General features: G+C 43.3%; 1 protein-coding gene across 4 annotated transcripts in view; it reads right to left on the reverse strand.

Annotated features, from left to right (window-relative positions):
* The window catches only part of celsr2 (cadherin, EGF LAG seven-pass G-type receptor 2), a 78,836-nt gene that overhangs the window by 13,202 nt on the left and 42,911 nt on the right, over positions 1–22,723 (reverse strand). For all 4 annotated transcript variants that reach the window (XM_085274047.1, XM_085274046.1, XM_085274045.1 and 1 more), the window contains exons 3-17: positions 21,952–22,174; positions 15,095–15,210; positions 14,910–14,998; positions 7,805–7,962; positions 6,536–6,699; positions 6,126–6,251; positions 4,378–4,547; positions 3,814–3,993; positions 3,617–3,730; positions 3,274–3,430; positions 2,950–3,091; positions 2,738–2,858; positions 1,051–1,234; positions 830–931; positions 608–702 (exon numbers count right to left, since the gene is read on the reverse strand). In XM_085274047.1, coding sequence (XP_085130173.1) covers positions 608–702; positions 830–931; positions 1,051–1,234; positions 2,738–2,858; positions 2,950–3,091; positions 3,274–3,430; positions 3,617–3,730; positions 3,814–3,993; positions 4,378–4,547; positions 6,126–6,251; positions 6,536–6,699; positions 7,805–7,962; positions 14,910–14,998; positions 15,095–15,210; positions 21,952–22,174 — 2,141 coding nt within the window. The remainder of the gene's footprint in view (positions 1–607; positions 703–829; positions 932–1,050; positions 1,235–2,737; positions 2,859–2,949; positions 3,092–3,273; positions 3,431–3,616; positions 3,731–3,813; positions 3,994–4,377; positions 4,548–6,125; positions 6,252–6,535; positions 6,700–7,804; positions 7,963–14,909; positions 14,999–15,094; positions 15,211–21,951; positions 22,175–22,723) is intronic.

Here is a 22,723-nt window from a genome sequence, read left to right on the forward strand (position 1 = left end):
CTGCCCACTGGGGTGAGCGATTAGGAAATAAGTGGCTGAATGTACATTCATTGATTTTTCCCAGAGGATGAATCCGAGGTTTTAATGATCCTTTGATCTTTTCCTGTATTTTGTGACGTGTCATTGCAGCACTTATCAGTTATCCCAGGAAGTAACTGACTTTTCCTGTAGCACCCCTGGGAAGTAGATTGTGAACACTCCTGCTCTCAGAAGCATCAACCATACTGACTTCAGCAATCGCCTGATTTATCCTTTAGTGAGATTTTGTGTGAAACATTTTGAGAAACATTAAACAGACCATCATGAAATCCGGTCCAGCCTCCGATGGGATTAATCACATTAGCTTTGATTTATAACCAAACACCTGCAGCCTCAGCTGGACTTTATTAAGTGCCGTTAATCTGCACAACACATACGCACATATTTAACAGTGTACCTAACGAAGAACAGTTTTTTGGGACTATCACTTTAAGCCAGTGATGCTCAGAGCAGCACCGCAGAGCAGCAGAATGAAAACATTGTATTTCTCCTCACAAATGAGGATGATGTTGTAGAAACTGGAAACTGACTTTAAAATTTAAAATAGTGACAGAGAGAAGCTACACACCAAAGCTTTCAGCTTGCTGAAGGTAACGGAGGTGCAGTTGAAGAGATTAGGAGGCAGCCAGCCCTTATGCTCGTCACAGTGTCGAATCGCTGTGCCTGGGAAGGAGGAGAGGGAGCGTTATCGCATGAGGAAAAGGCTGCAGCTGAGAGAGAGCTTGAGGCAAGTTTCATATAGTGCCATTATTATATGGTAATTTGATGAGCTGCCAAAAAAACATCATACCGAGAGTTCCTTTGGGACAGGGAACTGCTGCAGGGAGACCAAACTTAGTCCTGGGCCACCATATCCCAGCCTCGATGGCCTGAGGGCAGCTGTCATATATTACTAAGAGAGATGGAACAGGAAGGAGATGATGAGGATAAAATTAGAACAATATCTAATGTATTTGTACCTATAATGAAAAAAAGGGACTTGATGCAAAGCTGTAATTAATGTGTTCTGACCTTCACAGCCGTTAGGGGTAACCTCAGCAAACGGGTTGTCACAGCGGTCGCACTGACGTCCGATGACGCCGGGTTTGCACTGACACTGGCCGCTCTCTCGGTCACACGCTCTGGAGAAAGAGCCGACCGGGTAGCAGTCACACAGCAGGCAGGTGTCGCTGTCTTCAGGCCGGTAATGATTGTCCTGCAAATGAGAATTCTTCCTTAGCGCCACGGCAAGCTCAAACCACACGCTCAAAAGCATCTGACTGCCAGCAGACAAGTTGTTCTCCCACCTGGATTTTTTCTAGCCAGAGAAAAAGGTGGAAAACGACGCTACAAACCTTCAGCACACAAAATAAATCTTTAATTGTCCCTCAGCGCAGTGCAATGCAAAGCAAACATAGCTGTAAAAATGGATCAGCGCTGAATGTTGGAAGATGTATAACGACTGTTTATGAAAACAGCTTCTTCCTTAATATTAAGCCAGTCTGCAACACGTGTCGTAGAAGTGTGCAAGAAATCAAGTTTGGACACAGATTCAGAGGTTTCACATGTTCCTGTGAGGGCCACATTTGTGCAGCTCTTTCTTCATTTCTCAGGAAAGAGTTCCCATAAAGCAGCAGACGTCTGATGGATGTCTACAGATTTCTAATGTGTGTTTAGAAAGCATAATTATAGGTGTACAATAATGTGCTTTAACTATGTAAAGCTCAAAGCTTGCAAAATAAAGTTTAAACTGTGGGTTATTTTTCAATTTGCACACAGTATAAAAACTGCAGCAAGATTTTAGGAGTCACTTGAGAAAGGATCATGCTGAAAACAAAATTCATCAGTTTAGACTTGAGAAAAAGAATTGCTGATGCTCAAAAAGCAGCAGATGGCTATACAAAGTTATCACAGTGATTCCAAGTGTCAAGAACTGGAGTGAGAAGTATCATCAAGATCAAGAAAGAGAGCTAAAGAGCACAGAACGAGTCTGGCAGAGGAAGGAAGGGAAATACTTCAAAGACTCTGGAAAGAAAACTAGTGAGAGATGAGTCTAAAAAACTGGAACAACTGCCAAGACAGTGAGTCCAAGTTGGGAATTATAGTGTTAAAGCAGACTCACTAGAACCCTGCAGGAGTGAACTGAACGTATCAGACCAAGAAAAACTCCACTTCTGCAGAAAAGACATCTTCAAGTCAGACTGAAGTAATGAGAATATAACATGAAACTAGAGCTCCTTGACCACAGAGACGCTGCTTATGTTTGGCAAAAGAAGGGAGAGGCGTACAACCCAAAGATCAACGTCCCCACAGTGAAACACGGTGGAGGGCGTATCATGCTGTGGGGATACTTCAGTGCATTTGGAACCTGGAGGGTGAATCATGAAGGAAAGATGATTTGTGAAGGTTTGGGGTCTGGGTCGTCATGATGTCTTGCAACGTGACAAAGACTGCTGGTGAAGAACTACCATCAGAAGACCAAAGTGAGCATTACTCATTGGCCTGCACAAAGACCTGATTTTAATCTAACTGAAAATCTGTGGGTTAACTGAAGAAGACCATCAAATCTGGAAGAGATTGAGAAGAGGCTGAGAGATTTGCTAACGAAGAATGGGCTGGGATTGTGTGAAAGTTGTTAAAAAATGCACATCTTGTATTTATTTGAGTGGACATGATGTGCGCTTTATTACAGATGAATGCATCGGGGATGCTAGCTCACCTTGCAGCGACACTCTCCGCTCGTCTTGTTGCAATCAGAATCAAAACCCTTGTCTGTCTGACAGTTGCAGGGGCCGCAGGTCTTGTGACCCCACCAGCCTCTGGGACACGGCAGGTCGGTCCTGTGGACACAGACATTACAGGTCAGTTGTCCTGTCTGCAGTGCAGGAGGAAGAACACTGCAGTGTTTTACATAAATGTGGAAGGCTATACTTTTTCTCGCAGTAATTGCCAAAGTAGTTGTTGGGACAGTCACAGGTGTAACCCCGAGAGGAGCTCGGCTTCCTGGTGCACGCTGACTCGTGTTCACAGGGGTTCAGCGAGCACACGTCAGTGCAGTTGGAGCCATAATAACCTGCAAAAAAATAAAGCAGGTGGGGACTTTCAGTAAATTGCAGTCGCTCGTGGTAAAAACAATAAACAACAATTTAAAAAAATGATTATTCATTTGAACTAAAGATGAAAGACAGAAACAGAATGATAAAAAGGCAAAAACATGTTACGTTCGTGGGTTTGTGATCATGTGACGAGACTGACCATTGATGCACTTGCAAGAGTGGCTGTCCCAGTCGTCGCTGCAGTAGCTGTTCGACGGACAGGGATTGGAGCTGCAGGGATCGGGCACGCTGCAGCCCTGCTCCACGTTCACTTTCCTCGCCTGAGAGAGACTCACAGCTCCGCCAACACGCAGACCCTGCAGGGAAACAACCATACATTCAAGCAAAGGGGTGAAGCACAATGTCTTTAAACTACACAAACAGCTGTTCAGACAAATTCAAATAAAGCTTAATTTGAACCAAAACTTTAAAACATCAAACTGAACTGCTCGCCTTCACGATCACAAACGCAGACATGAATGTGGTCTGCAGAGAGGACAAACCTGTATGCAGCCGCGGAAGCCATGCTGAATTTTCCCATCAGGCTTTGCCAAACCACCTACGCTCACAGTCTTCAATTTGGAGTCCTGCAGCTTTCCATCCACATCCATGCTGGCCTGAAAAGGAACACGGCAGTGACTTCATGGCTAAAAGCTACAAGAGTTTCATTTATAATCGCAGCTAGAATTTAATAACTCACCAGGTAGAGTCCGTGATCTAAAGATAAAACAGCCTTATGGTAGCTTGCCGCTCCCCCTGTTATGCTGATATCCAGCTGCAGATGATGCCAGTCTCCGTCGTTCACCAGCACCTCCTCCACACGGGAGAGAGTGGAGTCTTCCCCCCTGTGCAGCCCCATCAACACACTCCCACCACGCAGCTACAAAGACGACAGCAGGAGGGAGACGGACACAGGATGAAAAACTGACCGCAAAGAAACTGCACTGCAGAAGATAACAACCTTTGAACAGCCTCCAGTTCAAAAGATCATCCCTTGTGTTGCAGCACATCATAGGTGTGCAGGGCTGGAAATAGACTGAGTTATGTAACATCAAAGAGGCGCCAGTTGAGACAAGCTCAAAAAAAAAGAACTAAAGTTAGAATAAAGTTGAAAATGTCCCGTGTTTTGGGACATGTTTTCTCTTAACATCAGAGACTGCAAGCTTCTTTGCAACCCATCATCACCCCAGCTCCTCCTCTCCTATTAAATCGCATATCTGCTTCGGTCCTGACAGGAAGTGCGTTTCGGATATGTGGCTCTCACCTGCAGTGTGAGGTTGTGCTGCAGGCCAGAGGAGATGTGAAGCAGCGTGCTGCTGGCTTGGCGTGTGCGGAACATGAGCTCCACATGCCAGGGGACGGAGGCCGCCACCGTGGCGAGGTTATTCCACTGCAACAGGCTGTTACCCAGGAAACGCAGTGGGTTGGCCATAACTACAGAAAAAGAGGGCAGAGACGAAAACGGATGACAAAAATCACATGACATACTTCATGGTAAAGAGAGCGAGTGGCTGAAAGGCAGAAGGGGTGATGCTGAAAATGAGGAGGGAGAATTTCACAGTAGCTGACAGAGGGAGCCATTACTGTCAGAAAGGAAGCTCTCTGCTGCTTTTCTTCAGATTTTAGCCAAAACTGACTGAACAACCGTCACTCTTTGAGGTAAGAAAAGAGACGTAAGAGACCTTACTCTACAGATCTGCTTTCTGAAGTGCAGCTTTTTAGAAATTCTAGAAATGCTTCCATGGAACAGATAAGATGACTCTGAAGTTATCTCTTTTCAACTCTGATTACATTTTTTGCTTTTTTGATCATTTTCTTTTTTTCATTTCAAATTCCAACACGCACTGAATGAGAAGTTTCCTCGGTCCCTTTAGACGCTGAGAAAAGTGACACAGAAGGACACTCTGCTTTATGTGGAGCAGTTTCCTCATCATTAAGCTGTCTCTGCGTGAAGTGAAGTAAAGCACCTGAGTCACCCAGGCCCTGAGGATTGATTATCGACGACAAATAAACCTGACACACTGTGGCTGCATGAGTGAGATACAGAGAGAGAATCTCCAGTTAGATTTCAATCATTTAGATTCAAAGTAATATAAAAAAAACCTCCATTGAACACCTGGTTACCTTTGGCAGTCGTCATTTATGAATCCATATTTTGTGCATCGAGCTGAAAGCTAAGAAATATATTTTTCTATTGATTTTTTCTGGTAAATGTCAGAGAATAATGTCAGAGAATAATGAAAAACGGATGAAAGTGACGGATAGCTTCACAAATCTCAAGGCACTAAAAACTCCTTTATTTAAAGTATGCTAAAATTTCACATTATTACACTAAAGTCGGCCCCACTTCCACACTCTCATCCTCACTTTTCCTTCACACGTGTCTGTTCTTCACAGCACACCTGTCAGCGCAACTCAGGAACTCCTCACTTGTTCTGCATGAAAGAACCAATAAATAACCCCACCCAACTTCTTGTTAAAACAAAGGTGTTTTTTGAACATTTTTTTTTCCTGCCGTCTCTTCTAAAGCTCGTTTCTCTTCGGCTGTCTCTTCTCAAATTCCTTTAAACCATAAATCAGCGCAGACGACAGCTGTAGGAGATCGAGTGAAACATAAAGAGACGCTGGACAGAAATATAAGCTACATACTGTATATATCTTCAAAGGTTAAAAAACATTAGTATTAAACTGGTTCAACATCATGTAAACCAGAGAAAATTCAACATCAAGCAGATTACATTTAAAGTTCGGTCCTAAATCGGGCGTTTAAGCTGCTGTAATGAGATCACTTCACCCAGAAAGCAGCTATCAGTGTGCAGTAAAACACTCCAGACTGCTCAGGCTTTTTTCTTTGTTTGTTGGCTTTTTCGGGCATTAGCTGCCGCCTCCACACTCACCTACAAGTTCACAGACCTCCATCACAGCTGCAGACAAATTCATATCTACTATTATCTTATGTCTGAGTGTCTCCCCCTCCCTGATGCCTCGCTCTTTTCCACTTGACTCACTCACCTCTTTCGCAGTTTCGTCCTCCAAACCCAAGTGGGCAATCACAGCTGAAGGAGCCCCACAGGTTCACACAGGTTCCTCCATTCAGGCACGGGTTATTGTTGCAGAAGTGTCTCTTGGCAGAGCATCCTTGAAGGGCAGGAAAATAAGAGGGTAATCCACCCGTTTGATCTATCCTAGCTCATTATTTCATCAGTAGAAAAGAGTCAGATGGTAATAAACTATTCATAGCAGGTACAACAATCATTTCCCACTGACTCTACCTTCCCCGCTGCTCTCATTATAGTCACTGCTGTTTCCTCTGCCAGCTTTTCCTCACTTGGCTGATCTAACAGTGTGCACTGTTTGACTGCAAAGCTTAGCCAGGTTTAAGAGCTGAACTAAAGGACAGCGAGCTTAAAAACAATGCATACCTGGCAGAGTTCCATTGTTAGCGATGAAGCTGGCCATGTCTATGTGCTGGTTGTCAATACGCAGGTTCTTCATGCAGCCCACAAACTGCTGATTACGAACAGGAAAATCTTCTGGAAGTTTAGGGACTCCTCCGAGGAGCAAGGGGCCCGTCAGATCCAGAGACCTGACGACACAGAACCGTGAACATACATGCACCCAGAGCATCACTCTGCCTAAACCAAAACACATCATCAACAGTAATGTGGGGGGTATGGGGAGAGAGGTGGTGAAATATTTATTACAGGCACGGTCTTGCTGTGTTATTTTCCCTTGGGAGATAAAAAAGGAAAAAAAAGGATAAATATTGCAGTAAATGGAGAAACCAAAGCTTAGCTAACACCCCGCAGATGTGGAACCTCATTTCAAAACTGTCACAGTCCGCTGTGACGGACCGAGTGGAGAATGCGGTCCGTACACAAGTGAGCAGACGGTGCGTACACAAGTGAGCAGACGGGAGTGAGTTTTAACAAAAGGCGAGCCTTTAATATGGCTGAAAACAAGGTGTGCAAATACAGCAGGGATGGCGTGGCTAAACAAAAACCTAAACTGAGAACAAACTATGGTGAGGCTATGGCTTGGAAGACAACAGACCAGGCATGGAAACACGGAGGGTGGGAACACAGACGACGCGACACAGACTGTACGAAACACAGAGACTAAATACACATGAGGGATGATCAGGGGAAGTGGATGCACACGGGGAACACAGGTGACACTGATAATCATAATAAGACACGGCAGGAGTGAACGTAACACTGATGGGAGATGGGCAAAGTAAAGCAGGAAGTACACAGAGGTTCAAACAGGAGGAGAGAGAGCACGGGGAGAACGCAGACATAACGGGCTGGGGAAAACATAGAATAAAGCACAAAGAGAGACGAGGGCTCATAAATACACAGAGGGGCACACAGGGGGTAAGAGTCACGAAGGGAAAACACATAAGGAACAACGTAACAGATCAACCCAGGAAGCATGGCCTAAATAAAGAACAAAATACAAAAATACATGAAAACTAAGAATACTGGGCCCACATGGCCCAGGACCATGACACCAACAAGTTTACTCGAACTACTGAGGTGAAGGCAAAGATAGTAATAAAGTAAATGGCTGAGATCAATACAGAAGTAAAGAGAGACTACACAAAGCAAAGGAAAAGAGGGTTAGTTACGGTTTATCTCTCGATCTCAACAGAACAGCTCTTTTCTCTGGTGTATCTGTTGCAAACTTACTTTTTGGACCCTGATTGGCTGCCCTGAGCAGAGCACGTGTAGTTTCCAATCATGTGCCCAAACCTCAGGGCCACAGAGGTGTCGCAGTTGTCCACCGTCACTACGACGACCTTCTGGTCTGAGGGGCCCTGCGGGAGGCCGGCCTGGTTTAAGATTGGCTGTAGAACGAAACAAACTTGTGATAAATTATGGGGCACTTTCTCCATAAGGTGGGGAGCACCGAAAATTGCTGCTTCTGGTTTTTCTCCTATCTTGCCAACTGAGGATTTAACTAAGAATTTCACATTTTCACCCATGTTCACAGGGATTTGGAATTTTGCCATTTTTGTATTGCATGTCAGATATAAATGAGAATTACCGACAAAATCATGAACCACAGAAAAGGAAAAAAACAGTATTACCATGTTGCTATTTTTGATAGGTTGAGGTATTTTTGATCACTCAGCATTCATAAATAGCCTCAGAAATGTGTTATTATGAAAATACTTCATAATTGAACTTTTTGTTCTGTTTTATTCATCTTTTAGCAAATGGAGCACAATAATGAAGTATTTTCATAATAATCAGAATCAGAATCTGATTCTGATTATTATGAAAATACTTCATTATTGTGCTCCATTTGCTAAAAGATGAATAAAACAGAACAAAAAGTTCTGCGTGTCTCATCCGGAGCTAAGCTGTTTGTAGCTTTATGAGCCAGATTAAAGATTCAAGCTTTGAAAGTGGAAAACAACAGGCAAATAAATGATCTTTGGCATTGCACTCAGTTCAGTTCCCGTTCAGCATCAGCTCGCTGCCGTCGAGCATTTTAATAATTCAGATCATAGCAGCTCGAGGTAAAGGCAACGGCTGGCAAGCAAACACACATGCACGCATGCATGCACACACACATGCGGGAGATGGGCTTGCTCTCCGCAGGACATCGCCCGGTCGACAAAGGATCTTTTCATTGTCTGAGAAATCAATAGGGGGGGGGGAGTAAGAAAAGGAGGAGGAGGGCTGGAGAGAGAGAATTATGATGCTGTCAATAAAGGTTGCGACCTCTTTTCAAACCGCCCGGTTTCTCCGGGGTCACGTCAAGCTCCTAATAACCCTAAGTGTAGGTTCAAGCTGGTGTCACGAGCTGAGAGCAGAGCAGTGACCACCCTCACGCACAGCTGACCAGTTCAGTTTGGCCGTCTGCAGGCGAGGACGGGCCGCTGAGCCGTCAGCTGGTCAGACAGGATTTAGCAGGAATTATCTAGTCTCATGTGCAGCGATAGTAAGAAAAAACTGGCTCATTGTTGATGGCTTCGAAACACACATTAGGTTTCTGTTTTCGCTGTCTGAAAAACGGATTCCTCCATGAGGTTAAATTAAAACACATCCCCTCTGGATGAGCCTCAGGAATGATAATTTCCTGACTGTTATGACTTCCTTTGTCGCTGACGTCTGATCTCTTAATTTAAAAGCTCTGATGAAAGACACCCAGCGAGAGATATGCTGCAGATTTTCAGCAGCTCAATCCTAGCAAGACTATTAAGAAAAAAAAAACAGTATAGAAAGTATGAAGTAATGACAGATAATTTTAGCTGAAGGCACTGCAGCAATTTAACTCATCTCACATGATTTTCATCGAGCGGATTGCATTAAATCTGTAACAGAGAGGCAACAGTTAGTTAAATTTTCCCTTTTGTGTCTTGTGATTGCAGTGTGCACAGTGCTGGTGATATGAACAGCACCAATAATAACCCAATAACATATCTGGCTGTATAATTGGTCTTTTCACAAGACCTCACCTGAAATGCTTCACAATGCAAAGAGGATCACGTAGGTGGATTTTCAGGTTTTGATCCAAGTTAATCGCTAACGACTCTTCAGAAGCTCAAAACATACAGAAAAGATGGTTTATAGAAAAGGTGGTAAAACAATAGTGGGCAGGAGAGGGCTTACTGCTATAATGCTATATCATGCAGAAAAGATTAAACATGAGGTTTTTCTATGAGTTAGCAGTAGACTCTGCACTGAACTCATGCAATCTACGTTGACTCATAAACATCAGGACTTTTGCAAAGAAGTCAAAGTATTCAAAAACACAAAGATCATAGAAATGCTTTTACAGTAGTGGTTTGTTTTTCAGAACCGTATTCCACTTTGAATAAAAAGGGTGAAAAAATACGTATGGGTACATGAAAACAGCAGTGCACCATCAGTGTCTGATTTGTTAAACAAACCAGTAACTGAAAAACACTTCAATGCTGTTTTTGCTACAAAAGAACTCATAGCAGTACACCAGAGCGCCCCCAGGGGTACCCGCACCTCAATCTGAGACACAAAAATTCCCAGATTATCCCTTTAAGCCTTTCTGCTTCCAGCTGCGGAAGATCCACCGGAGGGACTGAGCACACTCAAGTTTATTAAAGAAATCTAAAGTGCTGCTGTCTTTTTGAACATGAAGGCTTCTTCAGGAGGTTTTGAGAGTGAGTCAGAAACAACTTCTTTATAGTAGATTATCTTTCTTAAATTATTATTAGACCTATTTGTATTATTAGGGAACATTTGTAATATATTGTATTATTTAATCTTGGTGCTGTAGCTGTGGAGATGAAATAGTCCAAAGCTTTGTGCAATAGAAAAATATCTTTTCTGATTCTGAAAGAAAAGCATAAACCTGCACATACATCAAAAAAGAACACTTGAATATACGGTAATTTAAAATGCAGGGTACCTAACTGCATGAACAGATCTGCAGACCTCACAGGGGCTCAAACTGAGGCGATAAATGGTGAGAACTGTCAGAAAGGATGCTTAGGCCATTATGTCTGGCCCTGACAGCACACAGCTCATTCAGATTCATCATGGGTGCACTAATTATTTTGCTGGAACGACCGTCGCCACAAATGCCCATCTATCCTCCAGACTGACTCGCTTGAAACCTACAGAGTCAAATATGAAGATGAATCCATTTTGTGCATGTCCTGAAAGTGTTATTTCCAGCAAAGCCCAGAAAAGCACAACGGGCCCTGTTATTGAGCACCTTTCCCACAGGAAGTCACAATACGCTCAGCGGTGAATGGAAAAAGGAGAGTCTGATGGTGGCTTTTGCTTTGCAGTTTTTCCTCCTTGAGACCAATTTGTTACAAATTTGTTGATGATGAAACAAGCAAACATGTTGTCTGAATTGCCAAAGGTGAAATCACCCGACATGCTCTTTTCCACGGTTTTCCCTTCGCTGTGAAAGCTCTGAAACAGGCAGCGCTCCAGCTTGGACGCTCCTTTCACTGACCTCTGCTGTCATCAGTCACGGCTATTGACTCTCCAATAATGACTGTCTGTCAGCGCGTCTTTCTGCCGCACAAAACACGTCCTGTCAGAGCTGATCGGAGTGCACATATTTGCTCTGCGCCGCTTAAAACGCTGCTCTCACCAGCCGCTACAGGGGATTATGGGAATATGAGTTCCCTGTCATAGAGGGTGACAGGGGTGGCGCAGGAGGAGCCTGGCAGCGAGCAACACAAATATGGGATCTAAGATTGACTAGTAAAACCATAGCAACAAGAGGGGTTGGCCCTGAAGCGCGGCGTCCTCGTTCAAAGCCCGAGTCAATACTTCACTTTGCCTTTCTTTACACTCCTTTCGCTCCTCTCCTGCTCTGCCTTTCTGTCCTCGCCGGGCAAGAGAGAGAGGGGCACCTTCCCCGGGGCAGCATCATTCACTGCCCATGGTCCCAAAGGAAGCAGAGGCAAACACAAAGGCAGCGGTCATTGCCATTCTCCACAGTCCCCCGCCGTCCTGAAAGCCACATTTCAATCTAAAAATGCCCCCCCCCCCCCTTCCTCCCTCACTCACCCTGCCCCACCCCCCCGTGGACAGGGACGGGTCAGAGAGGGCCACCGTGGGATACCTCCTGAGGGAGGAGCCATGTTTCTACCTCAGCGACTCACAGGATGTGGAATATGAGAGGATTAGTTCAGCTAGAGCCTGAGCTGAATCCTGCACACTTCTGGGATATTCAGCCCCTGAAAATATGAGGCTTTCAGTGCAATGAATATTCCCAGCTGCCAAACAGAGAAGTCTGACTGCTCTGCGTTAGTTTGATATTATGTGGCTTACATTCATTGTTATAAACAAGGTGGGAAAATGAGAACAACACCTCAAAGAGGTGCACCACAAACTACAGCCTTGAAATCATCATAGAGTTGTTGAATGAACACACTGAATGAAGTTCTCCTTAACGAAGTGGCCACTGTGCCGAACACATACAGCTCAATGAGTTCAATGTTCATTATTTGTTTAAGTTGTTTTAACTACTTCCCTTTAAGACCACCCTCCCTGTAAGCCAGCTTTCTTCTGATTGGCTGCCCCTCATAAACATAAAGTTCAAACAGCAGCAGGTGGGTGGGGCTTCCACATCCACAGCCAGAGCCATGTGCTTAAAGCATGATTTAGACTTCTGTGGGAAAGCTACACTGTAGTAGTGACAATCTAACCAGAAACCCTTTTAACCCTATCCCATAACCTTCCACGCCACTCAGGTGTTGCGGACCGCGCCGACTCTACGCATAGCAAAATTTCTCTACATCCACGTCAGGTTACGCGAAAGGATCGGGTGTAGGGTTAAAAGAGATTCCAGTTAAGTCATAGCTTATGATATCTATTTCACTCAGAAGTATAAATAAGGCGTCAGTTGGCTGTATTGGGAATTTCTACCCTTACTGACATCATACAGAGCCAAGAGTAGAAAAAACAGTCTGAGGCAGCGCATTTAGAGCCCCCTGAGCTTTTGAATCTCATGGACTGCTGTGATACATTGACCTCATCATTGAAAAGCATTATTGTAGCAGTGTATGTAATTTAAACTCAAACTTAATTTCATACTCCAGTCTACATCCCAACAATTCATCTCTAGCTACCTGGAGGTGCATTTAAAATCAGGAGAGCATTTTTTTCTCATACATATCAAATATCTACAGTCTCCATTTGTAGCTGTTAGAAACATGCTGCTGTTCACGCAAAAATCCACACGATGCTACCCGAACCAGATAACAGATTTCAAAGGTAAGAGAATTTAAAAAAAGAATCAGAGCTGTTGGCAGTTTTTGTTATCGATTTGATTAATGAGAAAAAAAATGTTGGTAGGCGAAGAATCAACAAGTTTCCATCCAAAAGTTAACAAGATGTGCGCCCCCCCCCCCCCCCTTTTTATCAGTACAACTGGCTAAAATCTAACATGGCCGTGTTATTATACGCATTGAATAGAAGATATGCACTGCGGGGGTGTTGCCTGGCAACATCTTTATGATGCAAAGTGACTTCCTCAATAGACTAAAATGTGACATCCTGCGTTGTTGGTCCTGGGTGGGAAAGTACTGACACAACAGCTCCATAAGTTCCTCCACTGATTGAGTTGTTGTGAGATTCTTACAGAGAAATGTACCAGTCAGACATATTAGGCCCAATCTGAGCATGTGTGGAAAAAACACGGGCCTCCCCACTCATTCATTCACTGCCCCTCCTCTCTCGTCTGTCTCTCTCCCTCCATCAGTGTCTGCTTGGCATGCTGGCTCTCTTCCAGATCATCAGCCTGTCAGCAACGACTCTTTAGTCTGACAGCGTGGCAGAACAGCCAACTTACACAGCTCACAGCTTCCTGTCTGCAAACCGGTTTACATCCACTACAGTCAGCCCTCTATGAACGCCCTGAAGGGCGCTGAGGAAGAGCGTCAGCTGCCAGTTATCGCTGCTGCCAGCAATGCTGGAGCACTGCAGTCTGTCAACTGCAGAGTATCAGGATTTCTCTCCAGATGTCATCACTAACTCAGCCTGGCTGGATTTAACCACCTGGTATATACTTTCCTATCCCCGAGCTCCTTCCAGTTTTCCTTAATGGTTTTATGAATGTTTACTTCATCTTGTTCTTATCTTTACGAGATCATGAGCTTGTTTCTGCCTAAACATAAGTGTAAGAGAAAAGAAGATCAAACACAAGAAAGCACCGATTTCCACCTTTTCCTGTTTCAGTGACTGATTTAGGTTTTTGCACTCGAGTGCCAACTGAACAAAGCCAAGACACCTTTTACAAAGGGTGCATCAAATAGAAAGTCTAGTTACAATGCTTAATGATGTTTTTGTATTCTGAAAAGCAGTTTTTGAATATACACTGCAGCACTGTACTTTTCTAAACATGGGGGGTATATTTGTCTGACTCAGTCAGAACATATGCTAAATGTTCCTTAACCTTGAAGATGAATTATACACACATCACATGACCACATAAGATAACCAGGCAACAATCTCATGCTGTGGTCTACATATGATAAAGGACGTCAGATGATGTCCTGACCTGAACCTCTCAGCATTGTCTGGAGCTGAAGTGTGAAAACGGCTGAGCTGGGTTTCGATGCACAGCATAAATTTAGAGTGACCGACCCCAACGGGTCACTGCTTTTCATGTTTAACCGAAGCCATTTCAAATATTTAATGTCTAAAGTAAATAATTTTACACAAGAAAAATCAGAGTCAAAAAGAAAGGGCTTAACTATTTTGGCACATTTTAAACAAAACAAATGTGTTAATTCGTTTGTCCTGATCCTGGCAAGTAAGCACTTTTGGACATAGACAAGCACAGTTGGGCAGTGAGCCTCTGCAGGGTTGGTGTGGATGATTAGGGGGAAAAAATCATGAGTGAAACTAAGTTGAATGAGCGATTTGAGTGGAAAAAAAATGGAATAGTGCATTTTCTCTATGGTTTTGTGACGTTCCTCCTGCTATCTGCATGAAAGTACCGGCCTACTCTTAATGATTAACTGACATGTGAGCTAGTGCAGCTCACTCGGGCCTTCCAGGCTATAAAAGCTGGCTATCTCTTCCTTTCCACCTGCCATCAATCCTCTTTTATATTTGAATTTTGTTAGTTTACTTGCAATAAATTATATTTATTTAAGTGACAGCTTGCTAATGTGTTTACCTTTCTTTCAAGAAAATTCCCCTCAGATCCATTAGTTTGGTTACTGATTAAACAAAACTGTGAGAAGTGAGTGTAAACTTCTGAAACAAGGTTATGCCCGGGAAAGTGTGAGGACCACTGCTTTGAACCATAGACGCAAAATTAAGAGTTCACACAAACCTTGTTGTAGTAGTGAACTTCCACCGTGTGCCACTGGCCGTCGCTGATACCTCCGAGGATGTAGGGGGAAACTGTAGTCTTGGTTTCACCTGGAGAACAACGAGGTGAATGACTACACAGATTCAAGGATAATGAGAATTAAAAAGGTATTTTCTGAACACCACCCTGATGAAGAACTTCTCTACCTGCGGAAAAGGTGAGCTGTATCTGCTCGTTGATAATTTCCATTGCGATGAAGTCATGCTTTTCATTGAAGCGGCCGTTATAAAGTAACAAACCATTGGGCTCTTTGGTGGCAAACCTGAAAAAAGAGAAAACACGGTATAATCCGGTTTCAATCTCCTGTCTCTTTTACTCAACCCCAAAATTCAAGTTAGAAATCTGTTGCTTTGCATTTAGCAAAATTTGCCTACACAGCTTAAACTTAACTGTTTGTTACTTTACAACAATGATTGTGGTTATTGTATTAAATTATATTTTCATCTCATACACCTGCAGACATTTGGGTTCAAAAAGGAGTTCATGTTAAACTCAATGATGGCAAGGTGCTAAGGTCCTGCAAAGAAAGGGCTGCAAAACAAGCTCAAATCAATCATCACCCTTCCACCACCGTGCTTCAGAGTTGGTATGAGGTGTTTATGCTCATCCTTTTCAGGGCTCCTGTAGTTTATTCAGACACAGCTTTGGAAACTTAAACTGTGCTGTCAAGTTCTTTCAGAGAAAAGAGGTTTTTTCCTGGTAGCCCTTCTAAACAAATCATACCTGTTCATTTGTTTTTTTTGTACCTGTACTATCAGGAACTTTGATATTTAACATCAAACTGGGGTTTGCAGAGTCTGAAATGTATCTCTTGGTTTCTTATTTGCAGTTTCTTCACAGTCTGACTTTGAGGTGAATTTGTTGGGGCATACACTATCATTAAGAATGATGGACTTCTTATTATTTAAAAATGGTCTTGTAACATGTGGCGGAGGTGTGGTCTCTGGCTTAGCTGCAGGGGAGGGGTGGCACACTGAGCTCAAGGGGCGGTGCCAGGCAGGTGAGTGACACTGACAAGGTCTCTACTCCTTTTAGTAACGCTGGAGTGAAGAGGACGGGAGGTCTCTCCTTCAGAAGATTAATGGGAACCAACAATTGCTTCTCTAAGATTATTACCAATGTCCCTTCCTCCTCGGCATTGTGCTAACACATCCCAGACCTCTATAAAGATGCCTGTTTACAGAAGTCTTTACACTTGCTGATGATCAATTAATCATGTGCATTTGATTCACAGCACCTGGCTCCAACTTATGCTTGTAATTCATATGGAAATAGTAAAAGCGTGCTTAGTTTTGTACAGTCCTTTTCCCCATGACTGTAAGTGTATATGCACATTAATGTGTTATGGAAATAAAGTCCAAAAAATGTGTCTCCAACCAAAAATTACTGTATTTTTTAAAGTATTGTGGTCATCAGGAATTTTGTTTGCATGGAATTTGCTTTTATGTTACAGCCTTCAAACATAAGGATACCAAACAACACGACGTCTAACAGAAAAAGCCAACGCAGGGTGCCGTGATTGTATTTGCTGATAAAAGAGAAAAGAAGGAGGGCAGGGGTCTGGTTTGACCCATTTAAAAAGATTCATACTACCCCGTCTGAATCACCTTGCTTTCTTTCACTAAGGAGGGAAACAGCCAGTAACGCAGCGTGATGTGCAGCTTGCTGGCACGAAGATGAGCTCAAGAATTGTTTACATTTTTTTTACAACTATCATTAAACAGATAATATGGTTAATCGTGTGCATAAGGCCAAGACAAAACAAAAGGAGAGGAAAAAGTACTATTTGAAGCACAGACAGTCAAGGAATCAGCGTGCCACGAATAGAAGCAGAGCCACATTAAATGACACACTGCAACACTGAGACAGAAAACTAGGGCAATGTCAAAGCAGCAGAGTGGGGGGAAAACACTACTGCAACTAAGGAAGATGCACACCGTACGACAACTCAGAGTAATGACAACAGCAGCTTTCTCATAAAAGGAGTCAATGCTGTAGTATAGACAGCTGCCACTATATCCACAGCCTGGTTGTTCAGATTTAAATTTGCGTCTTGATGGTGCATCGAGAGAGGAGAGAGAGAGAGGGATAGTCCTCGCATATTAATGCACCTGTCAAAACATATGGACACACAGTTTACAGCCCAGGTGCAAAGAGCTGACGACGCTTTGTCTATGTGTGATCAAAGTGTGTGGTTTAAAAATAACATGCCTTTACCTGTCAGCTGCAGTCTGTGGTCGTAAATCTGATCCTGTGGAAATGGGTCACTGAGATATTTAAAAGTGTGCCATGACAAACTAGATCCGGTGCTAACTACCACATTCATTCATTATCCACCCCACAGGGGAACCAACAATGGGCAAATCTGCCAGCTGAGAAGAATGTGTGACTTTCTGGCATCTGAATTTTCAGGTTGTTTTACTCGATTGATATCCGGCTTAAATTTTCCTCGAAAGAGCTAATTAAATATTTCTTTGAGAAAGGTCACGCTCAGACTTTGAAAATTGCTGTCCTCCACTACCAAAATGAAACTGTAGCCTCCCACTAAGCAAGGATGTCATTCATACATCCAAATATCCATACATGAACAGCTGCCCCCCCGCCAGTCTTCAGGGATTCAGGGGCTACTGTATATGATGCTGTTTGTGCCGTGTTCTCCAGCTGAAGAGCAGCCAGAGGGCATGGCACCACTGACCTGCTTACTGAGAGATAAGATAATCACGACCGCAGAGAAAAGAGGATGCCGATGCTCCAGCTGATAATGACGGTGGAGCGAGTACAGACATTGCCGTCACACTCCTTCTAAACATGCAGTGAAAAATAGAGAATGTCAAGGAGAGTTATTATCTCCGCTCTGGAGGCTCTTCAGCGGTCCTTCGTCTTTGACGTATCGATTTAAAAGGCTGCTCTACAATGCCCCCCTGAGCCCTCTGAACTATGAGGGTAATCAGCCAGAACTAAATACTGACTCCACGGGCATCACTGCGTGTCACATTAGGCACCCATCAGTAAAAATAACAACCAGACTCCCCTTATGTGGGGAACCATGTCACGCTATGATAACATGCTGTGATACAGAGGACGTGTGAAGTCAGGAGGAAAAGAAATGATCCCCTTATTGATGTTACAGCCTCGGGTTGGGTAAAATACTTTAGTCTTTTTGAGCTTTAGTTTAATCTTCCCACACGTACATACTGATTTAACGATTTAATAGTTTTATAACCTCAATGTTTTTCTTTCTTTTTTGTTTTACACTTGTTCACTAAACACCTTATCAACCAATCACATGGCAGCAACTGACTGCATTTAGCAATGTAGACGACCTGCTGAAGGTCAAACTGAGCATCAGAAGGATGAAGAAAGGGGATTTAAGAGACTTTGATGACTATGCTACATGGTTGTTGGTGCCAGATGGGCTGGTCTGAGTATTTCAGAAACTGTTGATCTGCTGGGATTTTCAGAAACACAACCATCTCTAGAGTTTGCAGAGAATGGTCTGAAAAGTAGAAAATATCCAGTGAGAGTCAGTTCTCTGGGTGAAAATGTCTTGTTGATGCCAGAGGTCAGAGAGGATTAGCCAAGCTGCGTCGAGCTGATAGGAGTAGTAACAGTAACTCAAATAACTACTCATTACAGGTCTGCAGAAGAGCATCTCAGAATGCACAACACGCTGAAGCTTGAAGTAGATGGGCTACAGCAGCAGAAGACCACACTGGGTGACAGCGCACACCATACAGACACAACAAAAACCGTTGTGGTGGTCAGACATACTGTGTCCTGGGAGGACAGACTATTTCTTATGAAACAGAAGAAAGCTGAGAACCAATATCTGCTTAATGAGGTCCTTGCTGAAGTATTGCACATCTCATTTACCATCCAACTCAACAGCCGTGGTTTTCTGCTTTACTATGTCCTCAAGAAAGTTTGCATTTAAGCTTCAAAAACTAAAGAAAGCAGGTGGGCAGCTGAGACCAGTTGCTTGATGAGAACCCTTCTGCAGGGTCGGTGTTTCACCCCATAGCATCTACCACAACCTGTATGCCTCTCACAGGTGGGGTGTGGGGTGAGACACTTCTGAGACACCTGCTGAATCTGATCAAGGGTTCCCAGCAAAGTGAGCCCTGTAACCATCTAGCCACCAGACTACTACAAGGCCTTTACATCCCGTTGCTTCAGCAGTTTCTGCTTGGGCCAAAGGATGTCTGATGTTTCCTTAATCCTGTAAAAAACTTTTACATTATTTTTGCTCGCTTCTCCCTTCAGGGGTCACAACAGCAAATCATCTGCCTCCATCTCACTCTGTCAAATATCATTTACAATCCTTTTCAGCACTACTTTGACTTTAATGTGAATTAGTAAATGGGATAAACTGTGACCTCTATATTATTTTTCACTTACAGACAATATTAAAAAGATTAATATAAGATAGAAGTCCCCAAAAACCTTTAGCTTGAGTTTTTAAGCAATTTATTTAAATCTTATTCGCTCTGAGCCAATTACACTTTTCGTAATATTGTTGAAATCTCAGCCACCTAAAATTAGTCGTCACACTGAGTGAGTGAACAACAACACACCCTGAGCCATTTTTCATGACAGAAGCTCTGCAAGAAACCCAATCGGTGCAGGCTCAGGTAACACAGCCACTTGTTGACCTCACCTGCTTTAAGCTCTCAGTATTGGCACAGCAGCTGCTTCACAGCTTCTCTCACATGCACACGAAATACAGATGGCTTTGAAAACTGGTCTGAGCAGTTCTCCATCAAAAAAGATTGTCATCTGAACCTCACTTAAAGACATGGACCGGTCCAGAAAGCGCAAAGGGAGGATATTATTTCCACTAGCAGCCATTGTGAGCTGAGCACAATGTCAGGACATACTCCCCGTGAAACCATCCCACAGGTGATACTTGTTGTCACTTGTTGTGACATATATCAAACACAACGGACAGCTTTTATCATTGATTTAGTTTCATAACACGGAGGATTCATGCAAAGACATCAGGTCCTGCTGTCTTTGCATGTGTTCACTATCTGCTCTCCTCTAAAGCACCTTCCCCTTTCATGATCCTCCTTAAAATAATCAGAACACATTTAAAGATTCTGGTTTAATTTTGAATTCTGCTAAAGTTGCAAAAAAAATGCACCTATATGATAAAATACCTTTAAGGAGGATATGCCACAAGGAAGGAAAAATAATGCATTCACAGATACTACAGAGCATTTCTGAGGTAAAACTATAAGTGTTATTATCTACAGAAGGACTGTCATGATAGGAAATAAAAGCTGAAAAGATGCAGCAACTTAGAAGAAGAAAAACTTAACAGAGCTTCATGAAATATACATGAGAGGTTTGTAGCTTAGCTTTTTCTTTTTGTATAAAAAAAATAAAGTGAACCTTGGGCTCAAATCATTCCTATTTTTGCTAAATGCTAATTTTGGTTTGAGGTATCGCCTCTAGCTCTACGAGAAAGTGCCAGTGATAGCACTGACATTACTTACGCTGTTAAATTCAGGGAAAAGTTTAAAGGAACAAAAAGACGCTGCTTTTGAGTTCTAACTTTATGTTAGATGACAGAAAATGTGCATATTTGTTCCTGCGATTTGAATAGATATAGATGAAACAGATGAATAGATAATGCTACATTCATTAACAGATGGATATGGGTTGCTTTGTTCTTCTCACCAACAGCTCACCAGGCTCACTGATTTAGATTTATATCTTATTTGTGCAATAAAAATATTGTAGATACACACATCCCCTGTCTAATGCGTCATGGCTCAGTCACACTAGAGTAGATATTTTTCCTTGCAACAATAGAAAAATTGTGGGTTTCTTCGTGTTTGCAAGTAATTATTGCAACTAATAGTGTTGACCAATTGATTGCCCTGAGGTTGACGGTAGTTGCAAGTCAATTATACAGTTCGAGCAAGGGGAGGCAACCAGTCTACATACAATTACAATCAGTCTCTGACAAATATGAGAAGGTTTGCAAATAATTGCTGCCTTTTAAACCCAGACAGAGTTTGCATCTTTGTCTGGAAATAGTAACTGCTAGCTGAGGGGCAGTGCAGCATGATAAACTATGATGCGGACCATAAATTCAGAAGGTTTATCCTCAAAGTAAAAGCTGCGCTTCAGCACTGCAGCTAACATGTTTCAAAGAGTGCAAACCATTTCTGGTTTGTGCTGCACATTTTCACAGTTTCAGTACCGATTGAGGAGCCATCACTTTCATTCCAATTACAATAGCAACCAAAGCAATTAGAAGAAAGTTTTTGCCAAAAACAGACGGCAAAAACCATGACTACATGTAAATGACATTTTACATTTTCATTTAGAAATGTTGACTCTTCTAAGAATTCAAGGACTTCTTTCCAACAACAGGGAGAGATAACCAGGAACTGTGAATAAAAAAACACATTTAAAAGGGTGGTTAAATCTAAGTAATGCCGCCACACATTTTCTAGTCTCTCCCAGTCTTTGTCCTGGTGGGGGAGACTGTGCTAAAATAGGACAGCTGCTGACTCACAGCTCACAGTGACCGGTGACACTGACTGTAATAAGATCAGACTAACTCTTGGCAGTTGGATTAGCATCCCCATGTTATGCAGGGCTCCTCTCCAAAACCATAGCTTCTTCAGGTCACCTTCCTTCTAACATTTACTTGTCATGCTGCGCGCCTGTGCAGAGCACACGGGCCAAACAGAAAGTATGTTTGAGCAGTGATTGTGTATTCACAGCACAGATACTATACTCTAAAGTTAAAGTGGCTCTACAGGAGATGGCTGTTGTTCAGTGAGCCCATTACTGCTATTAAACACCATTATGGTTACATAAATGTGAGGTGGCAGAGCACACTTCTGCGGGGGTGAGGGTTGGTGAGTGAGCATGCAGACACAGGGTGTGGGAGTCGATGAAGAGTGAATCACAGAGCTATGGTGCAGAACAGGTGGCGCAGGTGAGTTGCAGCTGGTTGCAGGGAGAAGGAGGGGGAGGAGCTTACGTGAGCGAGAGGGTGAAGTGAAAACGCTGGCGGAGGCCCTTAAAGGTCAGGAAGGAGTGCGGGGGAAAGTTTCGTGTGGTCATCTCACAGTAGGGCTTCTCGTAGCCTCCTGGTAGACACTCGCACTTAAAGCCGCCGACCAGCAGGTTCACACAGGTGCCTCCGTTCTTGCAGACCCCCGGCGCACAGCGGCCTGAGCGGGACGACAGCTCGCAGCGTTCTCCTGGAGGTGGATAGAAGAAAGGAAGGGGAGCGAAATGAGAATTCATATCACTTGTGACAAGACAGGTATACCATCTGGGACGTCGCAGTGCTAGATGCTATTTTCTGTCACTGCAACTCTCCTATATGTGCCGTTACACAAGAGTAACACCTCATATCAGCTCATAAATACCTCTTAGACAGAAACAGAGACGATGAAAAATAAATTAGAAACACTGTTTACAGAGTGTATCAGAGGAAATCATGCACACTGGCTTCTCTTTGATAGTGCCTGCAGTTTCAGGCTGTCTCTTTCCTCTGTATCACACCCAGCATGACTCCCTCTGCTCCCTCTGGGAATAAGGCTGCAGTTTGTGCTGAATTATATTCAGCAGAATGACACGATGGCTGAAAAGCAGCGAGCTGGAAGTGCATTCAGACTCTGAAGCTTTCAAACGATATGATTGCACTTTCTGCTGCAGACTGAGGTGGCTCCCGATGATTACTCCCTGCTTTTTCCACACCTTTCAGACACTTGACGAGTTCATCACTTGAAATCAAAAAAGGGCTT

This window comes from Mchenga conophoros, linkage group LG5 (assembly GCF_057382185.1).
Source record: "Mchenga conophoros isolate Kocher_MC1m ecotype Shallow Benthic linkage group LG5, M_conophoros_male_GT1.1, whole genome shotgun sequence".
Taxonomy (NCBI): domain Eukaryota; kingdom Metazoa; phylum Chordata; class Actinopteri; order Cichliformes; family Cichlidae; genus Mchenga; species Mchenga conophoros.